The 14,264-nt window shown below is 42.9% G+C and overlaps 1 protein-coding gene across 3 annotated transcripts in view; it reads right to left on the reverse strand.

Moving 5' to 3' along the window:
- Positions 1 to 14,264, reverse strand: part of adamts9 (ADAM metallopeptidase with thrombospondin type 1 motif, 9) — a 512,150-nt gene that overhangs the window by 4,545 nt on the left and 493,341 nt on the right. For all 3 annotated transcript variants that reach the window (XM_051921185.1, XM_051921184.1, XM_028824025.2), the window contains 2 exons: positions 8,891 to 8,982; positions 6,608 to 6,712 (listed from right to left, as the gene is read on the reverse strand). In XM_051921185.1, coding sequence (XP_051777145.1) covers positions 6,608 to 6,712; positions 8,891 to 8,982 — 197 coding nt within the window. The remainder of the gene's footprint in view (positions 1 to 6,607; positions 6,713 to 8,890; positions 8,983 to 14,264) is intronic.

A 14,264-nucleotide genomic window follows, 5' to 3' on the forward strand; every position in this document is an offset into this window, starting at 1 on the left:
AGGTAGGGGAAGTGATGGCGAAGGTGGCAGGAATGAGAACAGTGCCCGTACGCATGAGTGGCATAGCCACCCTGCTGCCAAGAGTTGATTCTACAATAAAATAAAAAGAGGAATAACCTTGGAGGTCAATCATCACCCAGAAAGTGGACAGTAGAAGTCACGTAGTAAGAGTACCAAATTTCAGGTCAATCGGTCAAACAGTTTGCGAGGTGATTTAAAATACTGGACAGACAAACGGACAGCCACAGTAGCGTATTATATAAGAAGATAAAGAACGGTGAAGGTCTCCGGAGCGTCGTTCTGCTCAGATCCACACAACATTGTGATGATGCTCTTGGAGAAATGAAAATCAACAGTTTTAGAAACATCTGCTGTGCCAGAATGAGACCCCGACAAGTCATGGAGTTGTTTAATTAACAACAAGAATCGACTTCTAATTAAGAACGAGGTTGGGGTCTGCAGGCCTAACTTACGGTAGCTGGTCATCTGTTGGCCGACTCGTTTTTGTTAGGTTGCCATTTAACAAAAAAAAAAAGAAGCAACTCGGAAGACTAAAGTGTTAAAAACCAATTAAATAAAGGAAACGGACATCAATTAGCAGCAGAAATTGGACACAGATTAAGAAAGTAACAGGAAGGAAAACCTGCAGCCACTGCGGCCCCCCAGGATCAGAACTGGCCACCCTACAGTTTCAGAACAGTGCAGGCGTGTCCCCCGGTGGGTTAAGTGACTTCAGCGGTTCAAAGTCTGGTGCTTGAGCTATTAGAACGTTCTAAATGGTGGTGTCCATATTGCTGTCTTGTTTAACTTCATATACGAGTTACGCAGCGAGCATCAAGCAGAGCAGCAGTGATGTTAAAGATTTATTTTTATTTCTCTTTCCGACTGAGGCAACTGAATGATGAGACTCATTACACATAATTATGTGCCACTGAGAGACGTACACATAGAGGTATACGGTCGATGGCTGTCGGGCGCTAATCAGCAAAAATAATAATTATATTTCAACTAATGAAAAAAAAATCAAGAACAAAGCCTAATTTCTGTTTACGCAGACTTCAACATAGTAGACTCAACAAACCTTGGGGTGTTGTGTGTGTGTGTGTTTTTGTTTTTGTATTTTCAAGACCCTCTGAATTTCAGCATCTTGTCAGAAGCCCACATCTCAGACATGAAGTGGTTTGTTGTGGGTAAACAAGACACCAGTGAAGGCCAACTTGTCTTTTTAAGGATCATAGCGCCCCTGGCCCCTTTTCTTCTCTTGCCAAGTCGAGTGTTTACTTGATTAACATGAGAAAGCCGCTGTCTTAACTCTAAGTCGTCAGGAAGTCAGCAGGGGCTCAGGGGAAAGTTGGAGAAAATCGGGAGGTGCAGGTTGCATTCCCAGAGTGGACCATTCAAGTCGGCCTGCCCTTCATGACCTGGTCATCAGTAGCCATGCGTGAGGCAGCTTAGCTCCACCGTGCACACCAATGTGAGATCCAAGGACTGGCGTTCTGTTCAAAGCTATTTGTGTCAGACGTCAGTGAGAAGGAGCACTTTTGACTGGCTGGCGTCTCGTCCACATGCAACATATGCTGCTGTGGTGGCCCGCCTTGGCTTTAAAGCTGAGCTAATTGGGTTTGAACGGATGTAAGCACGTATGTCTGAAGGAGGAGTTTTAATCAATGAATCATTATTTTATACTAGCCGACCCGCGGCATAGTATACACTGCATAATTATTTATTGATGGGCGAACACTTCCTGAATGACACAGTTGTCCAAATGGGGTGGGTTTGAGGATACGACTGAGTGAATGAAAAGATGGAACTCTGGAGAGAGCAACATACAGTTGTCCGTGACTGAAAACTGGTTTTGGCAGATACAGGCACATCTTTTTGAAATTTTATCCCTGTGACTTATTAATTGTCATTGCAAAGGCTAATCTAACAGGAAATTGTCTGCGTGTAAAAGGCAAATTTGAATCTGATGGGGTCCGGGAAATCCGGGGAATAAGGACAGTTTGTGAGGTAGCAGCTGCGATACTTTTACACTCTAGTACATTGCGGTGAATGCTGGTAACAGTCAGTCTAGTGCCTTTACAGAGACTTCTTGCTGGTATTAGGTTTCTGAGAAGCATGACGACTGAACCTATTTTAATATGAGCAGGCAGTGTGTGTGCCTCGAGAGCGACGGTGGAAGCGGGAGGAGGGTTAGAGTTGGCGGGCGGGGCTCTGTTGTGCGTACCCTATGGTCGGGTGACTTGGTCAATTATATATATTACAGAGAGAGATGGTGGCCTTCTTGATGAATAACACAGATTTCAATGAGACATTTTTCATTAATTTATTTACAAACCGTAAACTATTTAAAATAAAACACCTTCTGACAGGAAGCGTCACCCCAAGTCCCTGCACCAGTGCAGGTCTTGAGTACAGTTACAAAACAGTTTAGGGTCATAGAGTGCGGGAGCCTAGCTTGGCAGCATTAGGGACCAACCCTGGATGGAGCAACACCTACCACCACTGGCCCAACTTGGAATTACCTCTGTTGATGGGAAAAGCACAGGGAGAACATGCAAACTCTTAACAGGCAGTGAGCTTCAGATTCAAGATGCTATATCCATGAACCAGCCACATGTGAATGGGATTTTATTAAGCGGTTTGGGGTACAGTCACATTAAGAAGGTTAGCACTGGTGATGAAGCAACCACCTTGGGATTTACACTTTACTGTCGTTACCTCGTAGTGTGTTAGGACAAAGACTGTGACCTGCCACCAGGTACCTTCAATGGCCACCGCGTTAACCATGGAGGGATGGCACCGCAGTGGCTGCTAGTTTTTAATAACACCAGTCTGGCACAATCCACACATCATCTGTCCCACTAACAACTGCCATTTCAGGCCTGCTTTATACAGGAGGAGCCGCCTGCACTTGAGAACAGGTAATCCTCCTGAAGCGAAGGCCTTTTATTCATTCCTGTGGTGGTGTGATGTATTAAAAGGTGCTTAGTAAGAGAAATAAAAATAAAGAATATGGCTGTGACTTGTCAAATTGAAAGTGATCCTATATAAAAGATACATACAGTCAAACTGTACAACACTATGGGACAACGGTGCTAAAGAATAACTAAGAACAGAGCACACCGTTTGATCCATCTCACTAACCAACTTACTCCAGTATCTCATCCAGTCTCTTTGTGGACATTGCCAAGGTCTCAAAATCACTTGACATGAGAAGGTGGGCATTGTGGCACAGTGGTTGGCTCCATGGATGTGGGTTTAATACCCTGCCTGTCCTGTGTTGTGGTCCAATGGTCTCCATCTGCTTTCCACAGATTGATTAGTGACCTCTTAACTATTACTAATATTCTGTCTGGGTGTGCCTCTTACCCTGCTCTCGCTGGTCCTGAAATACGTAGGTGGTGGCTTTTGGATGGAGTTTTCCTTTAACCTAAATGCTCATCATAGGGTAAAACAGGGAACTGTCAGGGTCTGCCACATCATGTCTCAGGTTTCACAAGGAGAAACCACACAGGATGTGTCCAGCCCCATCGTTGAAACCAGTGGACTCTGAGCCAGTGAGGCAGGAGCCGTGACTATTGCACTACGGTGTGACTGCCAAACGAACAGCCAGTCTATTCATTTAGTCTTAAAAGCTGCGTCCTGAGTTTTCAGGCCAGGAAGACGCACGTTTTGAGGTAAGGCAGTTCTACTCACTAAGCATGGCACCAGATAAGGGGAACATGCAACATGTTAATGATCACATGGAAGTAAAAATTTCACTGAACTCGGTACATGTGACAATAAGGACCCTGTAAACCTGTAATGAGGTTAGGACACAAGAGGGTGATGTAGTCAGGGGTACCGTTACTTCAGGGTAAGGTTATCCTGTAAGGAAGACAGACGTTCTGATGTTAGGGAGTTCACCTCACTAATGATGGTGTCAGAGTGGCGATCTGAGCTCTGTACACGGGACAATAAGGAGCATTTTCATTTTCTGAAAACACCCTGGCCAGGCTCCTTACAGAGACGGTGTCTCTTTTTTCCCACTAGGTGTCGCTGTGTACATGTTTAGTGGAAGACCTCTGCTAGACTTCACTTGGGTTATTTTCTTTCAGGCAGCATTTTCAAAACTGAATGCACCTTCATAGATAGATAGATACTTTATTAATCCCAAGGGGAAATTCATGACGTCCCTTCTCCACTGAGGACTGCGGTTCCTTAGCTCACTGAAGTAGGACAAGGCCTGTAATTCTAGTTTCAATCCCGAATGTCATTTTTGCGTTTTCACTGTTGCTGTATAAACTCTCAGATGAGTTGTCCTTCATTTCTGTTTTATGGTGTAGTTACTGGGCGATTAACACAACATTCACTCAACGTCTTTAGAATGTACTCGTCACCGTGTTATATGGTAAGTCAGGGATTATCCCCAGGAAGATTAGAGGCCTTGACCGGTAACGGGCAGGGGGGTCTTCAATTCAAACACACAACCTTATGTGAAGGGGGTCCTTGGTTGTGGACTACTTTCATTTTCTAGAGGTATTTAATTAAAAATATTTTAGCCAAAAATAAAATACATGCCTTTGGAATGTTGTCGGCATATGACTCGATGACCTGACGTGTGGGTTACGCGACACGAGTAATGGCAGGTTTTTTCATCAATGTTTTTTGATATTTGCTGTTGTCTGCCGCTGGCACTGTTCTCGCACATGTTGCTATGTCCGTTCTTCACAAAAACATCAGATTCCATTTTTTTTTCTCACCCATCACTACAAACTACAAGGAATAGGAAACATCAAAAAATGTCATTTATGGGTGGAGTTTTGCTTTATATTAAAAGGTTTGTGGCACTTTCCAGTGCTTGCTACTGTGCTAAGTGTTATGTTTGATTGTGTGACTTCTACCTTAGGCTGTCCTCTTGTTAAAACAACATGATGTGTGCTCTCCATGTGTTTATAATGGCATATGCACCTGCACTATTTATTATTTGCTGTTGATAATGCTAGCATCAACTGCCTGCTTTGGCAATACTTCAGGATAAGCCATTAAAAATGTGTATATTCTATGACACCATACAGTACAAGGTATCCCAATATAAAATACAAAGATCATAACCCAGTAAAAGTGAAGTGTTAAGTCCTGCTACAGAGAGATGAGCAGTCTGCTGTATTTTACATGGCAGGTCTTGTGAAGTTTGTTAGCCTCCCTTTGTCCTTTTAACGGTGCACCTTTCAGATCCTCATACCCATAAGTGAAGGCCGTACTGGGGGGGGGGGGGGGCAGAGTGAAGCTAATGATACGAGTGCTGTATGGTGTATTGATTGGTGTCTGTGCAACACTGTCATAGTGGCGACCATAATATACAGGTCAGGCGGCAGAGTCGTTCCTGACTAATTACTATGTCGCCCTGAAGAACTTACATAAGGGCTCACAAAGTAAAATGGATATACGGGGAGGTGGGTTTCTGCAGAACAGGATGGCATTGGGTTCATTATGAAAGGTGCTATATCAGGGGTGTCCAACTCCGGTCCTAGTGGCCTGCAGGCTTTCATTCTAACCATCTTAATTGGTGAGCCATTTTTGTTGCCAATTCACTCATTTGGCCTTCATTTTAATTGACGTTACTCGGACCCCTTTATTGTTTCTTATAACTTAATGAGCATCCAAACAATAATGAGACACAAAACGAGCCACCACATGACCAGCTATAAAGAAAGGTGAAGGTCTCGGTCATGTTGGTCTTCAGGTCACCAAAACGGAGGTCTTAGAAAAAACAGAAAGTCAACAGCCTGCTGTGGCAGAATGAGAGCAGCAACAGGTCAGGATATTCAATAACGGCTTTAATTAACAGCAAGAATGGGTTTCTCATTAAGAAACTGGTTGGAGTTTGACGTTCCTGTTTAGCTGATCATCTGTCTGCTCATTTCACGTCTCATTTCTGTTTGGCTGCCATTTAATGAAGAAATGAATCAATTCAGAGGACTGAATCCTTAAAAGCAGGGCTATTAAATGAAGGGCAAGAGAGTTCATTAGCAGTGAAAAGTGATTCGGAGAAGGGTCGGAATTAAAACATGCGGCCCACCAGGCCTGGAGTTGGACACCCCTGTGCAATATGAAATTGAAAATTGACTCAGGGCAACGGAATCCGTTACATCATTGCAATTTGTGACACACTTTGGGTACATGTGGTAAATATTTAAATGTAAAAGTAATGTTTCAGCTCATGCAGACTTTTTTTTTTAAAAAAAAAAATCAACATTAAAAGCTTCTTTCCTTCAGCTAATCCAGTTCATAGTTGTGAGATGCCAGCGCCTATACTGGCAGTAAACAGCACTGGACAGGGTCTATCCCGGAGTCCACACCATTTAGCCTGGTGTAGAATGGTCCTAAGACATCAGGAGAGCAATCAGACTCCACATGGCCACTGACCTGGAGCTGTGAGGTCATCCTCTTTTAAAAAAAAAAAAAGCACCATTTTAGTTAAGATTATGCACTTTGTGAACTTACTTTTAAAGATGCTATATAAATAAATATTGATGTTTACAAGTCCATACGGTGATAATGGAGAAACAGAAGAATCTGAATTGATTGCACAGACTAAGGAGAGAAGTGAGAGCCGGCTTACCAAAGACCTCTTCATCTCAGCCACAGCGTAGTTCCCTTGGGAGATCCATTTTGTTTCCTCAGTGATGTAAAAGCCTGTTCCAGAGAGATCAACACTGAAGTGACCCTAAAAAACAAAGACTGTAAGATTATCACGTACACAGACAATCTTGCTAATCATTTCCCATGGCAGTCCTTATCAAGGCGTCCTTTCACTGTCTGGTCAGACCAAATGAATGGTTTAAACATGAAGTTCATGAATGAACAGAAGGCTGGTGAGTTTGATGCAACGGCCATGTCTCGCCTTCATTTGGCACTTTGTATAAAGGATGTACCAAAAATCAGGATGCACTTGGAGAAGGACCCAAATAGGTTGTCCAGAAGGGGGCACTAAAGAGTCACTTGGTGTGGAGAATAAAGTAGCTTCATAGGCTGATGAATGGAGAGAAGAGATGGCCAGGGCAGCCCACCACTCATTTCATGTGCTGCAGGTTGGAGCTGACTGCATATCTTTGGATTACAGGAGATGGAAGACTTGGAAACGACAGAACACTCCAAAGGTAGAAATGAACTGGGGGCCCGGAATAGAGACCTGCATTCTAGTGGTGCAATATGTCATTTTTGTGGAGTAAAATTGTGGGAATAAAATCACTGGAGTATTTAAGAAAGGTTCCTTAGTACTTGCTCCAAACTTCATATATTTTTCAAGTTTTTCAAATTTTAATGTCAGAACACAAAAGCAGACAATGAAACTAAAGGTAATGACAGACTGGATCACACTGCAATTAAGGGACAGCACGATGTCCTTGTCCAATTTAAATAGTCCAAGTTTATAAATAAGTGTTGATTGCATTTAGAATAGAGATTTTTGTGCTAATATCCCAATTTAGATTAATAGCCAGGTGAGTTCCTGCACATTTATATTTGGTCACTTTTTGTACCTTCTTCCTCAAAACAAATAGTGAACATACAGATTTCTGCCTCATAAAATCAAATCTAGTTTGTTTAGTCTTTTTGACATTCAGAGTTAGAGAGTCTGATTGCACCAATTTACTAAACGGGTCCTTGATTGAAGTCCTGGCTTCCATCCTATCACCACAGTGTCCCCAGCTTACTTGATAACTGAATGATGGTCCCTGTCCCGTCTCAGGTCACTAGTACTGTGTAAAGACTAACAGCACAGCCTCGAGGAGCCCCCTGTATCTGAGTGAATGTGTCATATACTTGAACTATTCCAATTGCTTTAAAACAAAGTCCAGAATCCATGATGTAACATTTGGGTTGACATTCATGCTGGTCAGTTTCCCAATCAGTATGTGAAGCAGGATGGTATTGAATGCTGGAGAAAAATCCAGAAACAGAGTTCTGACATTGGAACCAGGAGCAGCAAGAAATGAGTAGACTGCTCTCCACTTCAGGTATGTGGACCTCCATCCCAGTAATGTTGCTGCCATCTTTGCAGAGCCCACTGCTTACCTGTGCTTTATGTATACTGACATCATTTGTTTCAAATCTAGCAAACAAGTACATTCATCGGCTACTGGACCCCCTCTTGATTTCCCCCCCGTATGTCATTTCACTTTAACTGACTTGTTAATCCATATGATGTTTTGTGGTCAGCCTGCGCTCATTAGTCTTAGGAGCTGATTAGGTGTTGGCGCTGCTCAGAGTGTCCCCGCTAGTCACTCATCCTCTGTAAGTGGCTCCGTACACACAAAGCGGGCACTTCCTGTTGTGTGATAAGCCCCTTACAGTTAGCTGGCCAGGGGGAGTCTCTCCTCTGACATCATTGGCACGACGGCAGCTGTGAGTGGAAGCGAAACCCTGAGCCGTTTCCCACTGGCGGCAGGTTGAATTTCAGCTATTGAGAGCTCCTAAAGTTTAAGGCTGGCTTCTAAAGCTGTTGGACATACTGTACACATTTGGGAGTTACAACAGTCTCTCTTTTAAAACTCAAGTTTGTTAAATTCACTCTAGATAAGGCCAACACAACATATTAAATTTTACTTTTTTTAAGTGGTCTTATAAAAATGAATTTGGCTTTGCTCAACTCGCCCTGATGCATATCGTCTTTTCACTTTTCTCAATTTAACTTTTACGATTTGCCCTTTCATTAGATAAAAATATCAATGAATTTAAAAAAGAGTAACTGAAGTGTCCTAATTCAATAGTGTCACCTGGGCAGTTGAACATAATTGGTACCAACTTCAGAACTGGCAATACCAACAGTTCTTGTCCATATGTGAACACTCTTTAAGCCCAGCTTCACAAGATCATGCCATGGCGCACACCACTTGTTGCTTACCTGTGGACACTTGGCAGCACTGTAACAATCTCCAGCAGTGGCAAATGGAACATGGTGTCCTTCTGAGGTTTGTGAGAAGAGCCAGTCTGTGGCTGAGGAAATGAAAACACTTAATGTCAGTCAGTGGGCCCCCCGAACAGTCAGAAGATGTGCACAAGATCATACGCAGTCCTCCTGGCACAGTGTCAGGCTCTCAAGAGACCTCCAGGGTTTTCACCACCGTCATGATTATCAACAGTCTGCAGCCTCCCACCTGATCCCCTAACTAGGCTGTTTGCTTCCTATTGTCCCCCATCTCACCCCAACCAAGAAAGGCTAACAGGGAGCTGGAGCCTATCTTGACAGAGCCGGTTCACCTCCTTCACTGCTGGGCCTCAACATCCAGCCTTACATTCTGCACAAATCATAACAGCTGGGGCCCAGACTTGTTTTCCCCTGTAGTTTTGTGAGGCCTTAACACTTTCTTCTTAAATGTGTTCCCTTGAAATATGCAAACCACCTACTGCTGTAGTCATATGTCTCTCTCAGCTCCCAGTGTGCTGGTTTTGCTGAAATTTGGTACGCCTGTTCTTCAAGGAAACTAGCAAATCATTTATGGAATAGGACGCATTGTTCAAGTTATTGAAAACATCCCATTTCTAAAGATTTGGAGAAAATCCTTTGTGTTAAATAGAAAAACATTGTGTGACCTCGTACTCAACTGATTCATTTACTGTTTCATAGTGACTTTGAGGGATGTCGGCTCAACTCTTTACATGTCCATAAGCCACTCTTGACAGCAAAACAAAAATCAAGGAATTATTATTTCAGACACACTAAGTTAATGAGTAGAGTAACATGTAAAATATTGTTTAAAAACTGAAGACCTACTGCCCCAGTGTACTTTTCCTGAGCAGGATGCTCTCCTATCTGGTGGGGGTCTCCACTCTACCACAATCGAGCACTCCTCCTTGCACCTTTGCCTCTTTTCCCATGCACCTAACTGATTTCCCAAGTCAAGACGGACTGAGTTTGGTCCTGGCATGGAGTGCTGGAGCGCTTGAGGAGTACGTCTAGATCAAACCCATAAATTCATCTGGGGCCAGAGATGCTCTCTGGTGGTCCTTGATAAGCCTGTAAAGAGCTTACAACCTGCCTATTTTCTGTTGGCCCTCCCCATCCCGAAGTGGTTCTCTTTACTGCCACCTGCTGGTCTGAAAAATTGTCTTGCCCTCCTGTCATTCCTCCAGGGTCATACTGCCTCTTTGATACCCGCTGTGAATTTGGGGAACACAGCTATGCAGGGCATACCACCCCTTGATAACACTGGCAACCAGAAAGACTCTTAAAAATGTTTGGGTGGAGTGTTCCTTTATTTTATTTTACTTACCACATGTCATCTGTAATCTTATGGTTTCATGCAGAATGGAGACTTAAAAAAACTGCTTTATGTGGGAGAGATGGATCCTCAATTCTATGAGACTTTAGTTTTGTATTTATCATGTGCACTGATTTTTCTGAAGAGTATCTATTTAACAATATATTAGGAAAAAAGTGTTTTGTACATTGTGAACAAACGACTGGACATGTGGATTATGTAATAAGAGTAATAACATGATTTTTTTTTCTTCTCTCCATAGACATTTTTCACATTGTTTGCTGCTGTGTGGCACTGGTTGCCATCTACTTGTATTGCATCATACATTTTTCTTGGCCATCACTACAAACTGCGTGAGGTAAGTGACATAAAAAAAAATTTCATTTTTAGATGGAGTATTCTGTTTAACCCTTTAACCGCCAACTCCCTAAATATTCCCCAAGCCAGGCGAAATCTGAACAATTTTTGTTTTTTTACTTTTTTACATTTTTTACATTTATTCAAGCAGTATTGACCACTAAATGTTGTGCAAGTTGCCTAGTGTATACACGAAATCTATAAATGTAACCTGAATTCTCAGCTAAGCAAAACATCTTGATACCAAACCGTGCCCTTTTCAATGGTAGATACTGTCGAAACTGTAAGCGGCCCTTCCACGACAATAAACTTTCATCAACTGCAACTGACGGTCCTGGCATGTAGGGCAACTGAAATGCTTCAAATAAATGATCAATCAAAGGACGTAGCTTGAACAATTGGTCGCGGTTTGGATCTTTCTTATCTGGCTCGTTTCTGTTGTCATTCAAATGAAAGAATTTCAGCAGCAAAGAGAATCGGTTACGTGTCATGACAGCTGCAAAAATAGGTGTTGCATACATAGGATCTGTAGACCAGTACATCTCAATATCTGGTTTTCTGATTATTCCCATCAACATCAAAATCCCAATGAATTTTTTCATTTCGTTTTCATCAGTGTCAAACCAAGCACGAACACGGGAATGTGGAGGTAAATTGGGATTTTTCTCAATAAACTGTGCTGCATACAGATTTGTCTGATGAACAAAATGTCTAATCAAATCAGGTGACACAAACAGCTCATAAAACTGCTCAGCAGTGTAATTGTTTACATCAACAATAAAGCCACACGTTCCCTCAAACGAATGCAGAAAAGGTAGTTCACCACAGGCAGCAGCCCAGCTGAGATGCTGGGGATACACCCACTCAGCGCCGTCATCTGATGCGTCTTCATTCACAATATCATGCAGCGCACGTTGCTGCTCATCACTGTCACTAAAATCTTCTTCAGAACTGCTACAATCATGATCAGAACTGTCCAAAATCGCCTGCAAAGCCTCACTTGAAGTCAGTTTACGTTTCGCCATATTCACAGCTGTTACATGCGAATCACGTCACATGACCGGCCAAAACAACCACAGACTTGTCGAAATACAACGTAGTAATAATACCCACGCCAAACCGTCAGTTATACTACTTGCCAGGCATTCATATAACCACAGGCAAATGTGCCGGATAATTCCGGCAGTATGGCGTTAGCATTAAAACAGCGGTGCCGGATATATCCGGCAGAGGGCGGTGAAGGGGTTAAGTCACCAGCGTGAATTTCTCTTTCTAAATATGGCTCTCATCACAACATGCACCCTCAGAGCCTTTTAGGAGCCACTGAACTTCTTGCCAACCAGGGCACTTCTCACAAATCCTACGGTGCACCTTAGTATTACAAAATTGCTCCATATGTCCACAGCCAAGTGGCAGGCAAATGAACGTCTCATGGAGCCGTTTACACAAAACCTCTGGCGTGGATGTGCTCGCTTTACTGAGTATGGAGTCAGGTGTCAATAAACCTGTTCTGGGTACTCTGTAAAGGGTTCACAAACCTTCTATTCACCAATCATCTGGGTTCCTGAAATGCAATCTCATCTTCATCAGCATCATAACTAATACAAAAATGGTGCACTGCAGATTATTTAAGAACTTTACTGTTTTTATAATGTTTAAATATTCAAGATGAAAGACGGGAGAGTATGCAAGATTTACTAACTGGTGTGACGTTCTGTACACCCAGTGCTCAGTACATCACGCGGGTCTGTTAGCCTGGCTTCATCTTATTATAGCATGCATGTTGAGTACAAAACGAGGCTACTTCTGGAACAATGTGACTATTCCCTAAGAGCATTAAACAGGTGAACCTGACCTGTGGATCTAGAAGCTCATCCATGAACAGACTGAAAACATCTTTGGCTGCCCATGTTTAGGACAGTCGTCAAAGACCACATTGAAAGATCACAGGACAGTTGTACTGTCTAGTGGCCGTCCTTCAGATGTTTGTACATAAGTATGAAAGCCGCATCTTTACCAGATCTGCTTTCTTTAGTACCGTATTACCTTCTTTTAATCCTAGCTAAGGATACACGTACGTTGTGTTACAGGTGCTAATCTTAAAAGACACACCCTCCCAGGGAGCATGCATCTCAGTCCCAATAACCAAACTCACCCCGCCAAATGACGCTGATCAAACTCGGGCAGTGTCTCAGACAGACTTGGCTCACCTAACCTCTACGGACATATCTGTTTGTCTTTCAGGGTTGAACTGCTTGTGCAGACGCCACCACATTTCAGTACAACCGAGTTCAGGGCTCTACGTTAGATATTCTAAAATGTGGAATTTCTTCTCTTCAGGCCATTTTATGTGGAGTCCATTTCATGCCAAGTTCCTCGTCTGCACAGCTGGTATGTGGTGCTGGGGTGCAGTGCATATAACTGTGTTTTTACCAAAATCATTTCCTTTTGTCTCCTCTGACCACAGAACATTACAGAACATGTACTGTATGTGATCTTTACTGTCCTGAAGGCAGGCAACAATCACCTCCTTTGTGTTTATAGTAACACATTTTTATACGGTTGTTTTTGTAGTGTTTATCTTCTGTTTGAGGATTTTTTTTGTTTGTTTCATTTTGATTTCATCTTGCAAAGTTTATTTTCATTCACGTCTTGTACGCAACACAGGTCAGAAGTGTCATGTGACATGTTACACCTTAAAAGATCTGTTATTGTGAAGCACAGTTAGAGACTTGTGGGCACGGCCTCTGAATTTTACCTTTTCTGCTGGAACACCAGACGCCAGTTCCCATCATTCTTGGAGCTTCACCTGCTGATTACATGCTTGAGTTTAAATACCGTATTTAAATATGCTAAATAGAGGCATGACAAACACCGTGTGCTGCGCCTCATGGCCTGAGTGTGTCTCTGTTAAACGGAGAGATTATGGGCTGGCAAGAAATGAAGATTCATGTTGTCCTTCTGTTGTACGATTTATTTGTGTCAGCTTTGCCAGATCAAATTCTGTACAGCTGACATGGTTGGTAATAAATTGCTTGTTTGTTTACTTTCTCTGCAGTTCTCCTCTGCTTGGTCATTTGTGAACACGGCTACAACAGAAGGTTTGCATCCTGCAGTGAGATTTATCATAATAAGGACTGTTATCTGGTGACCTCCAGCTGTCCTGATGTGCCCTAAGCAAGTGGTCAAGCTTGTTATCCTGAGGAATGCTTGACGTCTACCATATGGAGTCTGGAGCACTGAGAACGTGTAAGTTCACAGAGAAACCGTGCAACATGTCCTTGCTGATGGCAAATCGTTGGTCAGTTTTTTTTACATGCTAGCTGCCCTTTTTGAGACATGCATTAGTAACTTGAGTAACGGAGAGACCGATTATCTAACTCCTAAAAAAGACGGGCTGAGTAAAATGGGTTGGAGAGAAGAAATTCCACATTTTAGAATATCTAACGTAGAGCCCTGAACTTGGTTGTACTGAAATGTGGCGCCTGCAGAAGCAGTTCAACCCAGAAAGACAAACAGATATGTCTGTAGAGGTTAGGTGAGCCAAGTCTGCCTGAGACACTGCCCGAGTTTGATCAGCGTCATTTGACGGGGTGAGTTTGGTTATTGAGACTGAGACACATGCTCCCTGGGACGGTGTGTCTTTTAAGATTAGCACCT

Source organism: Erpetoichthys calabaricus, chromosome 18 (genome assembly GCF_900747795.2).
Source record: "Erpetoichthys calabaricus chromosome 18, fErpCal1.3, whole genome shotgun sequence".
In the NCBI taxonomy this organism is placed as follows: Eukaryota; Metazoa; Chordata; class Cladistia; order Polypteriformes; family Polypteridae; genus Erpetoichthys; species Erpetoichthys calabaricus.